General features: G+C 45.6%; 1 protein-coding gene across 1 annotated transcript in view; it reads right to left on the bottom strand.

Moving 5' to 3' along the window:
• Positions 1–20,429, bottom strand: part of SNX29 (sorting nexin 29) — a 593,032-nt gene that overhangs the window by 162,239 nt on the left and 410,364 nt on the right. Inside the window, exons 18-19 of the mRNA XM_023231145.3 lie at positions 10,967–11,022; positions 6,281–6,362 (exon numbers count right to left, since the gene is read on the bottom strand). Coding sequence (XP_023086913.1) covers positions 6,281–6,362; positions 10,967–11,022 — 138 coding nt within the window. The remainder of the gene's footprint in view (positions 1–6,280; positions 6,363–10,966; positions 11,023–20,429) is intronic.

Here is a 20,429-nt window from a genome sequence, read left to right as displayed (position 1 = left end):
GCTGAAATTTATCCCACATGGAAGACTGATTCCAAACACACTGAAGGTATTTTTCAAAGGAAAAGACCTAAGATCCCAGGTAAGTACACTGATATATGACTTCATACCAATCTGGTGGCTGTAACAGTTGAAGAAAACAAGTAGGTGAACTTTTTTATTTTATTTTATTTTATTTTAAATTTTTTATTTTATTATACTTTAAGTTCTAGGGTACATGTGCATAACGTGCAGGTTTGTTACATATGTATACATGTGCCATGTTGGTGTGCTGCACCCATCAACTCGTCAGCACCCATCAATTCATCATTTATATCAGGTATAACTCCCCAATGCAATCCCTCCTCCATGGGGAGGGGGGAAGTAGGTGAACTTTTTTAAGACCTAACATACCTTTAGAGACACTTGAGTGGACTATTAAGACAGTGAATCTCAAACCTGTTTGGAAGTCAGGGTATTTGGGGAATAAGACCAAACATCTGCAAAGGTATAAACGAGAAATTAACTAACAACAAATTTAACTCTATCATATGGAAGTGCCAGAAAAAATAAACCAAAATGTGTGTTGAGAGAGAGGGAGAGAGAGAGAGAGAAAGAGAAAAACCCAGCAGAACAAGGTACTGGGTTGAGTTTAATTTTGTTTTCCATTTTATTTGACACCCCTTAATCATTTTGTCTCTGGCTAGTGCCTGCCAGCAGCCATGCATCAGCACAGCATAATGTGTAAGAAGTACTCATGGATGAAAAACTTAAAATCAGGAACTCTTCAGATATTACTTTGTCCTGAAAAGTAGTCAAATGCTGCCACTTCTTATTTTTAGTGGCAGAACACACCTCAGCTCCCTCTCAGGACACAGGAACACTAAACTTTTTCAATAATTTGCATTCAACCTTGGCAATGCACAGCACTTCTTGCTAGAATCCTCTGTGCCAAATGTAATTCCAGATTTTTCCTCAATACAAGTAGTGCGGGCTCCGTGACTGCACACAGCAGGGGAATTGCCTTAGTTTCTTTGGCATGTAGGAGGGCATTTTATTTTCTTTGAGACGAAGTTTTGCTCTTGTCGCCCAGGCTGGAGTGCAACGGCATGATCTCGGCTCACTGCAACCTCCACCTCCCAGGTTCAAGCGATTCTCCTGCCTCAGCCTCTCCACTGGCTGGGATTATAACGTGTGCCACCAAGTCCAGCTAATTTTTGTATTTTTAGTAGAGACGGGGTTTCACCATGTTGGCCAGGCTGGTCTTGAACTCCTGACCTCAGGTGATCCACCCGCCTCGGCTTCCCAAAGTGCTGGCATTACAGGCGTGAGGCACCATGCCTGGCCAGAGGACATTTTCAAGCAGCCACCCCGAGGCAGGTTCTGGGACCCTGACATTGCTCAAACGAGATGTCCTGAGATACTGGACGGCCACAGAAGTCACTGTGAACCAGCACCCGCTCTGACAACTTTCCAAAGCAAACCATCTCAGCATGGCTCTTAGATATGGAAGGCTTTCTGGGTAATGTGTGCACCACAGTGGACCCAGAGAGGTCCTGTGGGAAAGTCCTGGCTTGGCTGCAGGCCTGCCCTTAGCCTACCATCTCAGGGGTGCAGGTGGCTGTCCATGCAGGTGAGATCTTAGTTGAGCGGGGCCCCACCTTTTGGAATAAGGGTGATTATCCCAGCTGCTTCTAGTTTTGCTTTTTGGTTTTTTTTTTTGTTTTTTTTTTTTGTTTTTGTTTTTGAGAAGGGTCTTGCTCTGTCACTCAGGCCAGAGTGGCAGTGGCATTATAATAGCTCAGTGCAATCTCAAACTCCTGGGCTCGGGCAATCCTCCTGCCTCAGCCTCCCCAATAGCTGGGACTATAGGTATGCACCACCATGCTCAGTTAATTTTTACATTTCTTTTGGCGAGACAGCATCTCACTGTGTTGTGTAGGCTGAAATACAGGGGCTATTCACAGATGCAATCCTGGGCTCAAGCAATTTTCCTACCTCAGCCTCTGGAGTTGCTAGGACTACAGGCACAAGCCACCATGTGCAGCTGCTTTTAGGATTTTTAAAGAGCTTGATTCTACTCTCATTCAGTAACATAGAATCTCTACAGACTGGGACCTTGTCAGAGACTGCTTTGGGGGCTAAAAACATGTCAGTAAACGAGATGCTTCCCCGTACCTTTGATTCTTCACCTATAAAATGGGGTAAGAGTTTCTTACCCCACAGAGTGGCTACAAGGATTGAATGAGCTATTACACAACACACCAACCAGTGAGAGGTGGCTACTAGTTATTACACTGGTTTTTGTTAATCACAGTCTATCTGTTCCTTTATGTTGGTGTTACCCAAATATCTATCAGTCACAGAGCATCATGCTCAACTTTGGACTGTTTTCACGATTGTTTGTTTAGTAGCTTTCTTTAAGCTGACTCATTTCCTTTCTACCTAAAATAATTTTAAAGGGGGACTGTACATCACCATGGTAAATGGAAAAATAGAATTCTGTGTCATAACTAGGAGGCAAATGTAAAAATGAATACAAAGAAAACAAATCGAATTAACCTCAAGTCTGTCGCCTGCCAAAGGCATCGACCCCAGCCTTGCTGTTTTTCCTAAGAAGAAAGATCAGAGGCACATGAGAGATAAGAAAGTGACACAGAGACTTTCTCCTCCAAGGAGCTGGAAGCCGTGAAGAGCTGAAAAGGGGGGGCCCTTCTCCCTGCAGGATGTGGCCTTTCACGGCCAGTGTGGTCCTTCTAAATCCTGACTTGGCACAAAGACACCATCTTGCCGTCCCACACACTGGGAGGGCTTGTTCCAAGGCAGCCGCCCTGCAGACCTCTGTGTGCGGGGTAAATGTTCCAGATCTGTGCTGTCCAGAACAGGAGTCACCAGCCATGTGTGGCTGCTCAGCACGTGAAATGTGGTGCAACTGACGAGTCAAATCTTTCGTTTTCTTTCTTTTTCTTTTAGACAGTCTCGCTCTGTCTCCCAGGCTGGAGTGCAGTGGCACCATTTCAGCTCACTGCAACCTCCGCCTCCCAGGTTCAAGCGATTGTCCTGCCTCAGCCTCCCAAATAGCTGGGATTACAGGTGCCTGCCACCACACCCAGCTAAATTTTGTATTTTTAGTAGAGACAGGGTTTCACCATGTTGGCCAGGATGGTCTCAAACTCCCGACCTGGTGATATGCCCGCCTTGGCCTCCCAAAGTGCTGGGATTACAGGCATGGCCATTTTAATTAATATAAACCTCAAGAGCCACACATGGCTAGGAGCTCTGGTACACAGAGTGTAGCCCCAGTACCGGGGGACACAGCTCTACTGAGAAAGCTCTATGTCTTGGCTCTCCAGTCGAATTTATGCTCACTTTGGGGTTATGCCCTTGTTTTCCTTCAAGGGAAATCTTACAAAACTAGACAGTGGCTGTCACGGGAATGTAGTTGGCGATTGTCTCCTCTTTCCTTTTTTATTGTTTAATCTCAAACCTTGTGTGGAAATTTTTAGAGCTTCTTTTGAATAATTAACATATTTTATGATCATTAGCAACAGAATTATCCAAATAACCACATTTCCCTTTCACACTGGCTGTCAGGAAGCCCACGGGAAGTTCATAAATCAATGAGCGCAACGATGTAGAATCTCATGATACGTATATACACTTTCTGCTTTTTCCTTTTAAACTCTTAGTTTACATTTTCACTGACCCTGATTTTTTTTTGTTTTTTGTTTTTTTTTTTTTACCTCTATCATTCTTTTTTAGATGTTTCTCTAGAAATTATCTCATATCTTTTTGAGGCAGAGTCTCATTCTTGTCACCCAGGTTGGAGTGCAGTGGCGCAGTCTCGGCTCACTGCAACCTCTGCCTCCCGGGTTCAAGCGATTCTCCTGTCTCAGCCTCCCAAGTAGCTGGGATTACAGGTGCCCATCACCACGCTCAGCTAATTTTTGTATTTTTATTAGAGATGGGGTTTCACTAAGTTGGCCAGGCTGGTCTCAAATTCCTGACTTCAGGTGATCTGCCCGCCTCGGCCTCCCAAAGTGCTGGGATTACAGGCATGAGCCACCATGCCCGGCCAGCATACTTTTTTAATTCTAAAATAAGTACTCTTCAACAGTACCAGTCTTTTAAATGAGTCACCTTTTATGCAATATCATTTATATAAAGTAAAAACATGGTAATAAAAGCTTTCTAAAATGCTTCCAAACAGATGCTCTGATTTTGCTCTGCAGGCACCAATCAGAAGCATCATTTGCTAAAAAGAGAAAAATAACTGCATGCAAGAGACGCCACTTCACACCCCCAGCACCAGGGAAGGCTACAGAAGGCCAGAGGCGTGGAATGAAGTTGCTCCCAGTGATGCAGAGCGTGGCACTGGCTGGAAGCAGGGCTGCGCCCATGAGAGCTTCACACAGCGAAGGACAGGGAGAGAGTGACTTCACTGCCACGGTGGCCATTGTGGTAACCATCTCCCAGGCAACGGCATATTTGCTGAGGTCCCTCTCATTTCATAGCTGACTTTCAGGAGCTAAAAACTCCCAAGCTGCTTCATGGGGTGAGAGGAGGGAAAAGTCAAAACTGAAAGGTCAAGGAAACCTCTCAAGTGATAACATGTTTTAATTTTGCTCTAAAATAAAGCCGTCTGCTGCACTGTTTTCATCCTCCAGGCTGCACCTTCCAGCTCTCTGATGACCACAAAGCAGAACTTGAAGGGTCAAATAAGGCAGTTGGGTTTGGGGGGGGGAGGATAAAAGGAGAAAGAAAGAGAAGAGGATTTTTGAAAATCTATAATATCTAATTCTCTCTTTAAACCGGAGCTGGGAACAACATGAACACTCAAGATTCTCCTACGACTGTTGCCCAGCTGAACGTGTCAACTAAAACAACCTTCTCATGCCAAAGTCTAGCTCATTTGTCCCGAAGATTTCCAGTAAGATGTGCACACTATGTATGCTTAGACCCGAGACCAAGCACAGCGGTCGTTTGGGAAGGTGAGAAATGAATAGAGTGTTTACTGCACGCAGGTATTTCTAATCTCCAAACGGTTTTACAAGACACATTACTGACTCCATTTCACAGCTGAAGAAACTAAGACTCATCTGAGGTCATAGGATTTAAACCAGGGATTCTGCTTTTAAGTTCAGTGTCCTTTCTTCAACACCACACTCCTTGGGGAAAAAATATCTTAATAGCCAAGAAAATGTCTTCAATCAGTCAATTTCTCACTAAGAAAACTGGCAACAAAATCCAAGGCTTTGCAGAGAGCTCATGGGGAATAAAACAAAACCTAAAGACAATTATTTTAGCACAAGTAGACAGGAGAAGCAGGAAGCAGCTGGGGCTCAGCACCGAGAACAAACCAGTCCCAGAACAAGGGCACACAAAAGCCTGGAAATCAGAGTTCGTGGTAAGAGACAGGAGGAGAAGGAAGACAGACATGCAGACGAGATGTGGGCAGGGCTAAAAGAAGCTTCAGAAAATCAGAGAGGAGATGGAGAACTGGAGTCTCCTTGATTGGGTAAAATCACCTCCTCAACAGACACACATCTCGCTGCCCCAGACACTCAATGCCCACCTGGGTGCGGCTATCACTAACCGCAAGAAAGCACAGGTGACGTCCACAGGTCCTGCTTGTCAAGGGTCGGCTGCCCCTTCTTTTGGAAAGATTTCTCTGGCTCTCATTTGGGGAATCTCCTTTCCCCACTCTCAGACATGTGGTCAGGTGAGGTAAACGTCCACCCTGGGGCCAGTGGTGGTCACACGAACCGACCCAGGCCAGTCACAGAGTCCATCACCCAACCTCAAGGTGTAGGAAGAGGCTCAAGATCCAGGACAGACCAGTGAAACCCACCCATCCAGACGGGCTGAGAACCTGGCACTGCTGGAGTCATCCTGTCAACCCACAGACAGCTGGCCCGAAAGGGTCACCAAGCAGCAGATACAGGAGACGGCAGCAGGTTCCTGATGGCAGGTCCAGCCATGCCCAAGACCCGACCTACCACTGGACTTTTCAGATGCAATATAAGCCAACGCATCTCCATTTCTGCTCATGCAGTCTGAGCTGAGATTCCACAGCAGCCACACTACGAGTCTGACTGGCACCAAGAGGCCCACTGTATCCTCCTGCCCAACTGAAAGCCACAGACTTCTTCCATAAGGCCTCCGGGCAGTTACCATGTGGGTATATGGAGGGCCACAGCTTCCTAATCACAGTGCCCCGCCGCCAAGAGGCAAAGCACCACAGCATGACAAATGGGCATCTTTCCACCCGGCTGTCATGTCCACCTGAAAACCAGGCACTCACCTGATACACGTGGAATGCATTTGCTGCCTTGCCCCGGAGAAACACGGAGGGGATCCAGACATTGATCAGCGCCCGGTTTGATCTATAACCAAAAGAGAGAGAGACCAACATTGGACATTCTAACTTACAAAACAACAACAAATAAAAAAGAGGCAAGGAGACAATTTTCTCCTCTACGAGGTATTATGCACAAGCAATTTATGACAACTTAACATGACACCTGATGGCAAGGTAAAGAACAAGTTTAAGTCTTATCACTGAGCCTGTGTCTCTCTCTTTCCATATACACACATACACACACACACACAACCTGTACTCTGGAGTGAGAAAGAGCTCCCTTCAGTTCTTACGGAGTGATATGGCCCATAATGTATCTGAACCTCAGTCCCCACATCTGAAAATGAGCATAATAACCGGAAGCGCCAAGGACGCGATCACAGGAGGTCACACACAGCAATGCCCAGCGTTTCTGGAGTACCCAGCAGTCACGCTGCCTCCTTACTAAGCTGACTTTAGACCCTGAGCCCATTTTAAGATCAGACTCCACAAATGAGCTCAGGAGACCAACACTCGTGGCAACATGGGTGATAGCTGTTTAGGATGGGAGGAGGGAGGAACAAGCGAAAATGACAAGTTAGAAAACCAGGCTGATGGGTACAAATACCTCTCTTTCAACTTTTCCAAAAACACCATGTATATGGGTCCAGTACACCAAGGTTTAAAATCAAATGCAAAATAATATACTGAGTACCTGCCATGAACGGTTCCATGCTTTTACCTATAGGAAAATCATTTATTTCTCACTTCACATGGGCTATTTGAGGCATGTTTAAGAGATATTTTGGTTTTGTGATTGTTTTGTCTTATGTGATGACTTTAAACTTAACTTGTAAGTCACTATCACATTTGTACCTGGCTGGATCCAAATTACACAGAGCTAATAAGCTGACTGTCCCTGAAACTTCAAGATCAATTGTAGTAATAATCAAAACGGCACTGCACCATTCTGGAAGGGCTGTAAGGTCCCAGCCTTCGCCTCTAATTAGAGCTGTTCCAGGGCTAAACACTTTCTCCTGAGCTCTCCTTCTCTCTAAAGAGCAGCTCATAAAAACTCGCCAGCCTTCTGGGTTTGGAACACAATTTGAGACACCGGTGATGGAAGATTCCACGACTCAATGTTCTCACAACCTCTAGAGTAAAGATCATTTCATTTTCACAATGAAAATAACCCTTCAGGTAATGGGTCTCTCCTGAAACAGCATTTCTTCTAATCTCTGAGCTGAGAAGCTGACCTCCTTTGAGGGGTAAATTAAACCCCATTGACCACTTCCCCAGGGCTCAAAGCACATTGCAATTCTGAGCCATCAAAACTGGTTTGTGTATCTAATCACTTTCCTCCTGGAAAGGTCCCTGAAATTGTACTAGTGCCTAGAACATTCTCCTTTCATTTCTGTGTCAGGCTACAAAGGCAGAAATATAACTAGCACTCTGGTTTTTAATAACTTTTCTGGATTGGTGAGGACTGGACAACCTCCCAGGGTTAGAGCGAGGATACCCCAGCCTGGGTTAGATGGTTCTCTCTTCCAGTGCATTGACCACACTGTATCAGAATTGATTGTTTACGTGACCATCTCCCTCCTACGTGTTAGTTCATTTGTTCATCCTTTTGTTCCTTCACTCACTCAATAAACAAGTATTTATTGAGAAGCTACTCTGGGTACTGGAGATAGAGCAATAAAAGAAGCAGACATAGCCCTTTCTCCATGGAGCATTCAGTTTTAACATGGGAGACAGACAAATCTCCATAAAATTTCCTCTGTTGTGGGCTGGGTACAGGGGCTCACACCTGTAATCACAGCACTTTGGGAGGCTGAGGCAGGCAGATCATCTGAGGTCAGGAGTTCGAGACCAGACTGGTCAAGATGGTTAAACCCTATCTCTACTAAAAATACAAAAATTAGCTGGGCATGGTGGCATGTGCCTGTAATCCCAGCTACTTGTGAGGCTGAGGCAGGAGAATCACTTGAACCTGGAGGCAGAGGTTGCAGCGAGCCGAGATCACACAACTGCACTCCAGCCTAGGCGACAGAGTGAAACTCCATCTCAAAAAAAAAAAAATTTTTTTTTTTTACTCTTTTGTGGTCAAAGAAGATACTTTGGATAATTTCAATTTTTAAAAATTTATTAAGACTGGTTTTGTGGCCTAACATATGGCCTTTCCTGGAAAGTTATGTGCACTTGAGAAGAATGTGCATTCTGCTATTTGGGGAATGTTCAACATAAGCCTGTTATATCTAACTGGTTTCTCATGTTGTTTAAATCTTCTGTCCCCTTACTGATCTTCTATCTAGTTATCCTATCCACTACTAAAAGTGGGGTACTGAGGTCAACTCTTATTGTAGAGCTCTTTGTTTATCCTTTCATTTCTGTTGATTTTTTACATCATATGTTCTGAAGCTTTGTTGTCAGGTGTAGATATGCCAACAGCTGTTACAGATAAATTATTTACTATTATTGTAAGTGCCACCAAGGAACACTGGATCTAAGGAGAGTGACTTCCAGGGCCTGCTTTGGTCTGGGACACCAGAGAAGGCTTCTTTGAAGAAGCAGTGTTTCGGCCAGGCTTTAAGGGATATTTAGAGTTAGCCAAGTTGGGGAAGGGAAGTTGAGGATGAGAAAGGTGCTTCAGGCAGGAGAATGAGCATTTGTGAAGAGCACTGAGTCTACACCAGCATTGCCTGGGTTTGAATCCCAGCTCAATTTCATCATCTGTGAGGTGATACCCATCTCTGAAGGCTGTTATAGGGACTGAGTGGGTTAGAACAGTGTCCAGCACAGAGGCGATGCTGTGTACAAGTGGTTTAAGCGGGTAAAATAATAACCCTAAAGGGAGAAGACCAAGTGGGTTAGAGGAGTGGAACTGCCAGAGTGGCTGATGCAGGGAGAGGAGTGGCAAAGGCTGGGGACGAAGCCAGAGAGGAGTGAGGGCCTTCCTTGCAAGCTCCACAAAAGATTTCGGTCTCCATGATGAAAGGGGAATGGTGCCATTGCTCCCTCTGGCTTTAGTGTAGATGAGTAAACTGGTTGGGGGAGGTTCCAAATCTCTGGGAAGAGACAACGTGGCCTGGATCAGGCAGAGACCACTTGAGGGCAGGGACCATGGCTAATTGGTCCCCTCTATCGGGGACCTGCCCGGACACCCGCCTGCAGCAGGACCTGGGTGAATTCTTGCTTTCATAATGAGTGCGTCCAGCCTTGTGTCTGGGACTCTCCTCTGTGGCTCTCTCCTCTCTTCCCAGTTTCTTCCCACCGCTGCCCTCCACTGGACTGCATTCCAGGAGCCTCTTCATGCTGTGCTCCCCCCACCCACAAGCCCACGGCAGGCAAATTCACCTTTGATTTTCATTCGTCACCTCTCACCCAACCTCGGCCTCTCCACCCTATCAGCCTAACGGCCACCTCCACCCCCGACCTCAGCAGTTGCCCCAACACAAGTAGCTCTGTGATGCCCTCTTGGCTTTCATAATGTCACTCTTACTGCCACCACAAGCCCCGCAAGGTTCCCATCAGGACCTTCACCTCACAGATTAGGAAAGTGATGCCCAGTGAGGTCAAATGGCTGGACTGACGCCTGAGATTTCAATGCAGGCCAGCCTGGTTCTGAAGAAATGCTCTTTCCAAGGCCCAGGCCTGCCTGCTCTAGAAGGGGCTTTTCTTCCCAAGGGGTGCTGAACTTTAAACTCACCAGAGCTGAATGAGAGAGGAGAGAGCTTATCCCATTTCCTTTACCAGCCTAAGGGATCTATTTGTCCAAAGCCCAAGAAATCCTGAACAAAAACCAGCTGGGTGCAGTGACTCCTGCCTGTAATCCCAGCACTTTGGGAGGCTGAGGTGGGTGGATCACCTGAGGTCAGGAGTTTGAGATGAGGCTGGTCAACAGGGTGAAACCCCATCTCTAGTAAAAAATACAAAAATTAGCCAGGTGTGGTGCTGTGCGCCTATAATCCCAGCTACTTGGAAGCTGAGGCAGCAGAATCACTTGAACCTGGTGGGCGGAGGATGCAATGAGCTGAGATCGTGCCACTGCACTCCAGCCTGGGCAACAGAGATTATGTCTCAAAAAAAAATAGTCTGATGACCAACTAACCTCTCCCTAGGGGTGCTCAGCAGAGGCACCAAATCGAATCTAATCCAATCAAAAATCCGACCAAGGCACCGACTACTGTTGTTTCCAATAACCCAAGGGCCACACAGATAATACAATGAGTGAAGTCGGTCACTTCCAGGCAACAGCAAAAAGCGGGGACTGCGGTCAATTGGACAGCACGTGCCCTGTGCACAGGGGACAGCTTTTACTCAGCTCCAGCAGACTGTGGCCTCACAGGGACAAACATCTAATTTTTAAAGAAAATAAAGGAAATTTGTATTTTTATGTGATAGCTTCCAACTTCTAAATGTCAGCCAAGAAAAAAAAAAAAGTTTTTAAATACCCAAGGGGGAGATAAAACATATCTGAGGGCCGGACTGAGGCTGTAGAGAACGACTCCTACTAGCTCTACAAGAACCACATCAACCTGGTGTGGGTCTGAACAGTAATTTCTGTTTCTCTGTGGTCTTCTGGGAAAGAAGCCAACAACAGAGTCCAGTTTCTAAAGGACCCCTTGTGAGCACAGGCTGTGGACTTACATTTCAAAATCCGACAAACTCTGGTCTTCGGACGTTTGACTCAAATCTCCAGGCACCTACCATCAGGAGAAGGGGGAGAGGGGAGAGAAAACGCATCATGGTTACCATGGTTTGCATAATCACAGAAGAATTCTGCCTCTCAGAGATCCCTGAGTATTTCCTGTTCAGAATGAAGTGAAAAAGCAGTCACTGGAAAACAGTAAGAGACTGTGTGGAGGGATGGTTGGAGAGGATGTTGCAGCAATAAAAATATGCCAGCATGAGAGATCTCAATTATCTTTAGGGACAAGGGACTGTTAATCCTACTGAGATAATCACAGGCATGTAAGACCATGTAATTTTGGAGCCGTAAAGGCCTCATTAGGATCTGATATGCAAGTTATCAGAGGTGCAATGGAAAAAACATCCATTGTCACCATGATGAACATCGCACACACAGACACACCCACTAGGTAAACACAAAAGGCCAAAGTCACCCCCACAACGGCTCCATCCTTTCCCCTCATAATGTATGAGCAATTTGAGGCAGCAGAATACGGCTTCTTCTTCTGACTCAGAAGGGCCACATGAGATAATGACTAGAAGAGAGAAACTAATCTGTGTAGCGTGGTGGAGCCCACCACCAGTACCGCTTAGGGGTCCTTACCACACACTGTGGAGGTGGGGGTGAGGGCAGGCAGGCATTCACAGGTACACGTGACCCCCAGTAAGCTACCCACCCTCAGCTCCCCCTCAGATAGGAAACTGATTCTCACAGCTGTCACAAGGATTGCAATTATTACGTAAAGCAGACAGCAAAATGCCCAGTAGTAGTAGACGTTCAATAAATGTTGATATTTTTCTCATACCAAGGGAATGAGCTTCTTTTTTTGATCTGCTAGAAATTAAATTGGCTAGAATTTTAAGAAGGAGGATCGACTAAGAGAAACCAAGTGGAACAGAGAAGGGTGAGGGGTAGTGAAGGGAAAAAAGAGGACATTGACTTCACACCGTTCACCTCTCGGGGTTCCCACACTACCCGCAATCCCCAGCAAGCTTCACAGTGAACTTGAGGACAGGTATGATTCTCCCCACTTTACAGATGAGGAAACCGAGGCTCAGGGAGGCTGTAAAACTTGCCCAAGTTCACACATTTAGGAAATGGATCTGTCCAACTTCAGAGCTGTTCTGCTATAAACCCTCAGCAAACAGGAAAAGTCAGCTAAAAGGTGAAAAAAGGAAGTAAGATTGAAGTAGTCTTGAAGGCTTCAAGAAGAAATGAAGAAACTGAAGGTTAGGACACATTAGAAGGCTCTCCTTCAATCAACAGTGGAGGCTGGAAGTGGCTCACGCCTGTAACTCCAACACTTTGGGAGGCTGAGGTGGGCAAATCGCTTGAGCCCAGGAGTTCAAGACGAGCCTGGGCAACATAGCAAGATCGTGTCTCTCCTAAAAATAATGGAAAAAAACATTAGCCAGGCATGGTGGCACAAGCCTGTAGTCCCACCTACTCCAGAGGCTGACGTGGGAGCATCACTTGAGTCCCGCAGTTCAAGGCTGCAGTGACCTATGATCACACCACTGCACCCTAACCTGGGTGACAGAGCATGACCCTATTCCAAAAAAAAAATTAAGAGAATTTGTATTTTCTATTTTGAACTTTTCTGTACCTTCTACAATGAAGATATATTAACTGCATAACCATAAGCAGATATATATTAATTTAAGTGCATATCACATTATTAAGTAATCAAATACCCTTTCCACCTCATCCCACTCCATGCGTTGCACTCAAATCCAGAAAGCAAGGTGGCAGAGATAGTGCCTTCCAAACAGTTACGCATCAGGGATGGAAAAGGGCAAAGAAAGGGTTCTAAGGCCATGTCACCTTCTAGACAACACCCATTCTCCCTTTTTACATCCATGTGGAGCCCAGCAGAAATGACCAGGACGCCGGGTGTGGTAACTCAAGCCTGTAATTCCAGCACTTTGGGAGGCTGAGACGGGCAGATCACGAGGTCAGGAGATCGAGACCATCCTGGCTAACACGGTGAAACCCCTTCTCTACTAAAAAAAATACAAAAAACTAGCAGGGCGAGGTGGTGGGCGCCTGTAGCCCCAGCTACTTGGGAGGCTGAGGCAGGAGAATGGTGTAAACTGGGGAGGCGGAGCTTGCAGTGAGCTGAGATCCGGCCACTGCATTTCAGCCTGGGCAACAGAGCGAGACTCCGTCTCAGAAAAAAAAAAAAAAATGGCCAGGACACCAGCAGGCCACTCCTCTTCTCTGGGTTTCCCCCTCAGCACTGAGGCTGGGAAAGGCTCTTCTGGACATGCTATGGGGATCAAGTGAGCAGGCTGGAGGGGGACTCACAGGCCATCAGGACACCAGTTCCAATGCTACACACAATCGCCACTGCCTTTAAATGCAGCCTCATTTCCAAATGGAAGTGAACAGAGTTTGCACCCAGAAAACTCAATCACAAGAGCGTCTTGCTGTATCTACCCCACAGAGCACAGGCAGAAGGCAACCAAAAAGACCAAGGTGAAAGACAAGGCAGATTTTTTACGGACAGACATTAATCTACAATTACAGAAAACAAAGAGCTTCTTCAAAAATGACTAATTCTGGAACAAGGTATCTTTTGTGTAGGTAAAAGTCCCTTCAGGGGTGGTGATTTTCAGGGAACATTTTGAATAGTGGATATGCATACCCAGGAGTTGTTCAATCCTTCTGACTTAGAGGCTTTTCTTCTAATTACGTGGCATTATTGGGATCAGTAAACCAGGAGATTTTGTGTGCCTACGTGAGTACCAGGGAGGCTGCTTGGAAAAAGAATTTGGGAACTTTCTAATCTCCGTGGAACATAACTTGATAACAAGGCCAAGCACTGTAGCAAATGCATGATAATATTTAAAGGCCGAGCTTACTCAACATCAAATTTTGTCTTTTCTCACTGTCTTTCAAGACTGCAGCCAGATATTAGCTAGACTTGACAGCAGCCCTTTAGAGAGCTGATTTTATTTTATATTCTGACAATAAAGAGTGTGGAGAAGAGATTATTTTGTAAGAAAAATCAGCTTTCTACTGATACTGGCCACAAACATCCCCTGTGACCTCCTGAAGTCTGGGGAATCTTGGAGAACACATCCCTGGGATGCAGACTTCTCTTTAGTTTACCCTCGATATGGGGCACAAACCAGCCATAAGCAACATGACTATCTCTATTCGCCTCTCCCTGACCCTGCAGAGAAGGCAGCTCACCCTATGCCTGTGGTCTGGGCACTCACGTGGCAGTCTTTAGGTCCAAGGAAAGGCAGATGCTGTTACTAGAGCAACAGAGCAGCCAGGATTCCTGAATCATGCCGGAGCAAACACCCTCGGTGCTGTACACACAAGGATGTGAAATGGTAGATGAGACCAACAGGGAATCCACTTCTGGGCTGCATCAGCAAAGAAGTTTCCATCATCTCCCCTGACTCAGGATTTCCTGGGTTGTTGGGGGAGGTGGGGAGCAGGTACAGGCCAGGACAACAGCTCTCTCCCTAGTCATGAAACTCTGACCCCAGTGCCATGTGGAACTCTGACACAGGTCCACCCTGCCACTTTGACTGGCAAGTCCTCAAACCTGGGAAGACACTAGAGGTTCTGCCAAAAAGAATGAAAAGTATCCATTATGTGCTGAATAAATGTTTATTTAAATAAAAAGGAAAGACAGAAGAGGGAGAAAAAAAGAAAATCAGCCAATTTGCCAGAGGCATAGAAAAAAAAATTACACCTCCTCCTATTAGCACAATAAGGGTCCGGGTAAGGGGGCAGTGAAGATGAACAGGGAACCCTTCCATCGTTGCAGCTGCCCTCACTTCTAGTCCTGAGGGGTGTGCAAGAATGACACCGCCACCACCAGTATCATCAAAGGCTGCCCACTCCACAAAGCTCTTCCACAGCGGGTGGGCAGAGGTGTGCTCCTGATTTCATGGGCAAGGACAAGAGAGATCACTGTGAATAAACACAGAGAAAGTAAAGATGTCAGGACCCCAAATCAAATCTCTAAGTCTACTCAGCAGCCTCTCACTCAGCCCCAGTGACTTCAGGTGCTCAGGCTTTCTCCAGGTGGAGAAGCCACACGAGGTATTCTGATCAATAATCCCATCTGAGGTCCCAGTGGGCTGCCAGCACCAACTGCCAGATAAATGAGAGTGCTATCTTGGATGTCCAGCTCAGTCAAGCCCTGGTCGACACCACATGATGCAGAAGAACCACCCAGCTGAGCTCAGTCAGCCCACAGAATCATGAGAGATTTAAAAATAGCCATCTTTTTAAAAGCCATTAAGTTTTGGGGTAGTTTCACATACAGTGATATATACTTCATAAAAGTAACTTGCCCAAGGTCATTCGGCTAGTAAGTAGCATAGGTGGAGTTCAAATGCAGGTGGTCTGGATCCAGAGCCTGCACTTCTAACTGCTAAGCTATACTGCCTCCCACTACAAAGTCTCCGTTCTTCACATCTTGCCTCTGGGATGCCCAGAAAATGAAGTAACCCTATTCATACTCAAGAGCCTTAGCTGGTAAACGGACCTCTGATGGATGAAGAAAGTCTGAAAGGACTCAATAGCTCCAAAGTAGACATATACAGATGTACAACTGGGTCTAAAACCTTGAGCCTTCTTAAAGCTTGGTGGTTTTCTGATTTTATTTTGCTGTTGCTACTGCAGGATGACTTAGGAGGCTTTGCCCCTAGGAAGTCCCAGGTCCTTTTCCATCTCTGGGTACACAGGTCAGCCTCCAGACTCTGAGCCTCAGGAACATAAGCTCTCAGGAACAGATGGAAATGCAGACGTTTTAAGTTCTAATCCTGGGCTTCCTCTGATGGTTTGAGAAGTCACGTGGCTTCTGTAAACCTTGATTTCTTCCTTGTCTACCTCATGACAACCAGCCTCTGATTGCCCTATTCAAAAGAATCAACAAAGGCAAGGGGGGAGGCCAGCATGTGTCGAACAATTACTATGTGCCAAGGACTTCACGGTCTCACAGTAAATCCTCAAACAATCTGTGAAGCAAGTATTATTGCAAGCTACAGCTTCCTTCTCCTCTTCCTCAGCCTCTCTGTAAGATTAGCTCTTCTCATCTGAGACTCAGCTAAAATATGAATTCCTAGGAGGCACCTTCCCAGACCACCACAACTAAACAGTGTCTCCAATGCAACCCTCTACGTTTCACATTCCTCAGCCTGTAATGACTCCATGCTGGTTATCTGCAGATTGGAACCCTCCTTGTGAGCTCAGAGAGCTCTATATGTGCTTACCACACCCACCTGTTCACCATGACACACTGCAGCCTGGCCAAGAACCCAGCACATGTAGGCACCGAATTAACACACTGAATGAATGAATGAATGAACAAACGAACCATAAGATACACTATGTTTCCACCCTGAAATGCCAACAGATTTTTAGACTGCTTTGTAGCAAATTCAAAATCTTGATGCATGGGAAGGATAAGATAGTTTGGAGACAAAAGAAAAAAATCAAAGAAAGAGAATCTTATTTTCTTCCTTCTAATTACCAGGTTCTCAGATTCACTGCTCCAAAGAAAAGCAACAAGGAAGATGCTATGGAGGCAGCAAATCTTTGTTCCAATCATGAAGAGACAGCCATAATTTGTTTTCCAGAGTTGCTTTCTCACTCATCCCTGTTTTCAAATAGCCTGCCCTTATGCAATTAGCTCTCCCTTTTTACTGCCAAAAAAATGACTTTTCCATTCCACCAATGAGCTTGCTTTCTCATCTCATCTTTTAATAAGGAACATAACGGGAAATGGCACAGTTCTGTCTCTCAGCTTGGGTGGTCAAGCCAAGCAACAGGCTCAGGCCTGATGATATGATCATAAAGTTGGACTGGACTATCCATGCCCTTCAGGACAAAGCCAGCCCAGTTCTGGAGCACTTTCAGGGTTCTCTGTTAGTTTTTTCATTTGATTTACAAACATACAACTAGAGGTATCATATCTCTGTGGTTTTTGTTTTGTTGTTTTTGTTCTCTGTTCTCTGTGGTTTTTAAAAACAGCCGAGGTCAAGGACTTGCTAGTAAAACCTAGCAAGGTTTTACTCCTTTGCTAGGAGTAAAAACTTGGCAAATAAGAGCCTTAAAGAGTTTTTATTTTATCCTCTGGGCAGCCCTGAAACCTCACACAAATATAGACTATCACACTTCTGTGAATTAGTTTTTGACATATTTGTTTTTCCCAAAAGATAATGAGGGTGTCGAGGACAATATTCTCAGAGTCCAAGGTGGTAGGCAGGCACATCTGACTGCTCAGTGAATGTTCCCATTGGATGGATAGACAGGCGGATGTAAAAACGGACAGATGGATGAATGAATGGCTGGAGCAGGGAAGGGGTGGGAGGCAAAGGGCATGGGGAAATAATTGAACTTACTAATTCACTAAGAATGGACATCTACTTTCTTTCCAAGAAATAAAGAGTGATGGACAACATAAGCACAGAGATAAGGATACAAAGACATTTGCTGCAACACCACTTAGGGTAATGAAAGCCTGGAAACAAGGAACGAAATGGTTATATAAAATACAGCACAGTCACAGCCAGGCTGTGCAGTTACGAAAAGAACAGCAGGCATCCCCTCTCAGGAGGAGAAGATCTCTAAGATATAATGTCAAATTACAAACGCTAGACACAAAACCATGTGTCAGGTGAACTACTATCCTCATGAAGAAGTAGCGTGTCAGGAGACACACGTGTCTATATGCAGGAACCATTTCCATAAAGACACGTAAGAACCGCCTAGCCATGGATGCCTTTGAGGGAAGGCACTGAGAAGCAAGTGTCAGAGGAGACAGGAGGATTTATTCCTATCTGTAAAACTTTAGACCTTATAAATTTTTACCACGTACATGACTTGTTAACCTTTCAAAAAATCAACATAACAATCACGCAATTTTAAATCAAAAGAAAGAAACTATCACGTCTGTGGTGGAAAGAAAATCAGAACAGTGAACGCCTTGGGGAGGGTGGAGTGGGGAACACCAGGAAATGGCATAAAGGGCCATTCTGGGGTGATGGTAAAGTTCTATGTGCATACTGAAGTATTTTGGAAGAAACATGTACCGATATCTGCAATTTACTATGAAATGCATCCCCAAAAAGATAAAATGGACAGATGAATGAATGAATGGCTGGATGGATGCATGCATAGATGGATAAAAAACGATGATAAAGTACAGCAAAATGTTAATGGTAGACTCTAAGTGGTAGGTATACAGGTGTTCACTGTAAAAGTCTTTCATATAATTGCTTTTAAAATTTCAAGCAAAATACTGGAAAGTTTTTGTTCCACCATGCTGGAAGAACGACTGAATTATCTTTCTACTCTCTGTACAGAAAATGATGTAACAGTACTGTCTTCTAAACAGGCTATCAGAGTATGCAGCTTAAAAATGTAGAAGAAAAGGGATCACAGAAATGTGCCTGATGGTTGATTAATTAAACTATGATGTTTGTCTGGATTCTGTGGTATTTGTGGTATGTATCAGCTCTTTAACAACGATAATTTGTAAGGCTGGGTATGGTGGCTCATGCTTATAATCCCAGTAACTCAGGAGGCCAAGGCAGGACGATCGCTTGAGCCCAGGAAACTAAGGCCAGTCTGGGCAACACAGGGAGACCGCATCTCTACAGAATATTTAAAAAGTGGCTGGGCGTGGTGGCATGCTCCTGTTGTCCCAACTACTCATGAGGCTGAAGTGGAAGGATTGCCCGATCCCGGGAGGGAGAGGCTGCAGTGAGGCGTGATTGCGCCACTGCACCCCAGCCAGGGTGACAGAGCGAGACCCCATCTCTAAACAACAAATAAAGATCATCTGTTGCGATTTACTTCCTCATTCTAAATAAGTGTTTTTTGTTTGTTTGTTTGTTTGTTTTTCACTTTAAAGACTGAACAAGACTTGGGTCTGCCGGGCCTGAGCTCTGACTCAGCTGTGTGCCCGAGAATAAACCACTCCACTTATCTGGGCCTTACTTCCCTCCTGGAAAATGGGGACAAGAGAAGCTTCCCTGGGTGGGGTTGTTGGGAACCTCCAATAGTATCCTGCAACAACCGCCCCAGCCCAGTACCTGGCGGAGAAACATTCTGGGCTCTGTGGAAACCCCGCTGAGGGCACGGCGGTTTGGGTGTTGAGCAGCCCTCGCCTGGAGTGAGGGGCTGACTGCTCCATTCCACAAATGCACACTAGTTATGCCTATGTTTATTCCACAGATTTGCACTACATTCCACTCAGTAGTGAGACTCTCTGCAGGTGCCAGGGGAGAGGAAGCCCCGGGGCTCGCAAAGCATACAACCCACCAGGACAGAGCCTCCACACAGCAGTCAGCACAATTCATTAGACAGTTCAGGCTGTGAAAAGTCCACGGAGGACAGGGATGGATGAGGCGTTTGGGAAGAGCCTGAAGCATGAGGGAGATGAGAATGGCTTTGGTCTGTGCTCCAAAGGGGGAAACCTCTGAGGGATTTAAGCAAGAGAGATTCTGGTCCAGCTCACACTTCAGTCACTCTGGCTGCAGAGCAGAGATGGGAGGCAACAGGTGAACCGCCAGGAGGCTGCGTGCACGTGCATACACACACACACACACACACACACACACACACACACACACCCGAACTGCACACAAGGGGTAACATGCGAAACTGCCATCCCCTTTATATCAACAGACTTTTAAGAATCACCTATAAGAAAAGCACAAATCAACAACTCTCTAGCGTCCCTACAGGCTGAAGCTACCAATATAGAATTATTATTTTTTTTTTATTATACTTTAAGTTCTAGGGTACATGTGCATAACGTGCAGGTTACATATGTATACATGTGCCATGTTGGTGTGCTGCACCCATCAACTCGTCAGCACCCATCAATTCATCATTTATATCAGGTATAACTCCCCAATGCAATCCCTCCCCCCTCCCCCCTCCCCATGATAGGCCCCAGTGTGTGATGTTCCCCTTCCCGAGTCCAAGTGAGCTCATTGTTCAGTTCCCACCTATGAGTGAGAACATGCGGTGTTTGGTTTTCTCTTCTTGTGATAGTTTGCTAAGAATGATGGTTTCCAGCTGCATCCATGTCCCTACAAAGGATGCAAACTCATCCTTTTTTATGGCTGCATAGTATTCCATGGTGTATATGTGCCACATTTTCTTAATCCAGTCTGTCACTGATGGACATTTGGGTTGATTCCAAGTCTTTGCTATTGTGAATAGTGCCGCAATAAACATACGTGTGCATGTGTCTTTGTAGTAGCATAATTTATAATCCTTTGGGTATATACCCAGTAGTGGGATGGCTGGGTCATATGGTACATCTAGTTCTAGATCCTTGAGGAATTGCCATACTGTTTTCCATAATGGTTGAACTAGTTTACAATCCCACCAACAGTGTAAAAGTGTTCCTATTTCTCCACATCCTCTCCAACACCT

Source organism: Piliocolobus tephrosceles, chromosome 17 (genome assembly GCF_002776525.5).
Source record: "Piliocolobus tephrosceles isolate RC106 chromosome 17, ASM277652v3, whole genome shotgun sequence".
NCBI lineage: Eukaryota > Metazoa > Chordata > Mammalia > Primates > Cercopithecidae > Piliocolobus > Piliocolobus tephrosceles.
The sequence above is the reverse complement of the archived record's forward strand: the minus strand, read 5'-3'. Positions and strand labels throughout refer to the sequence as shown.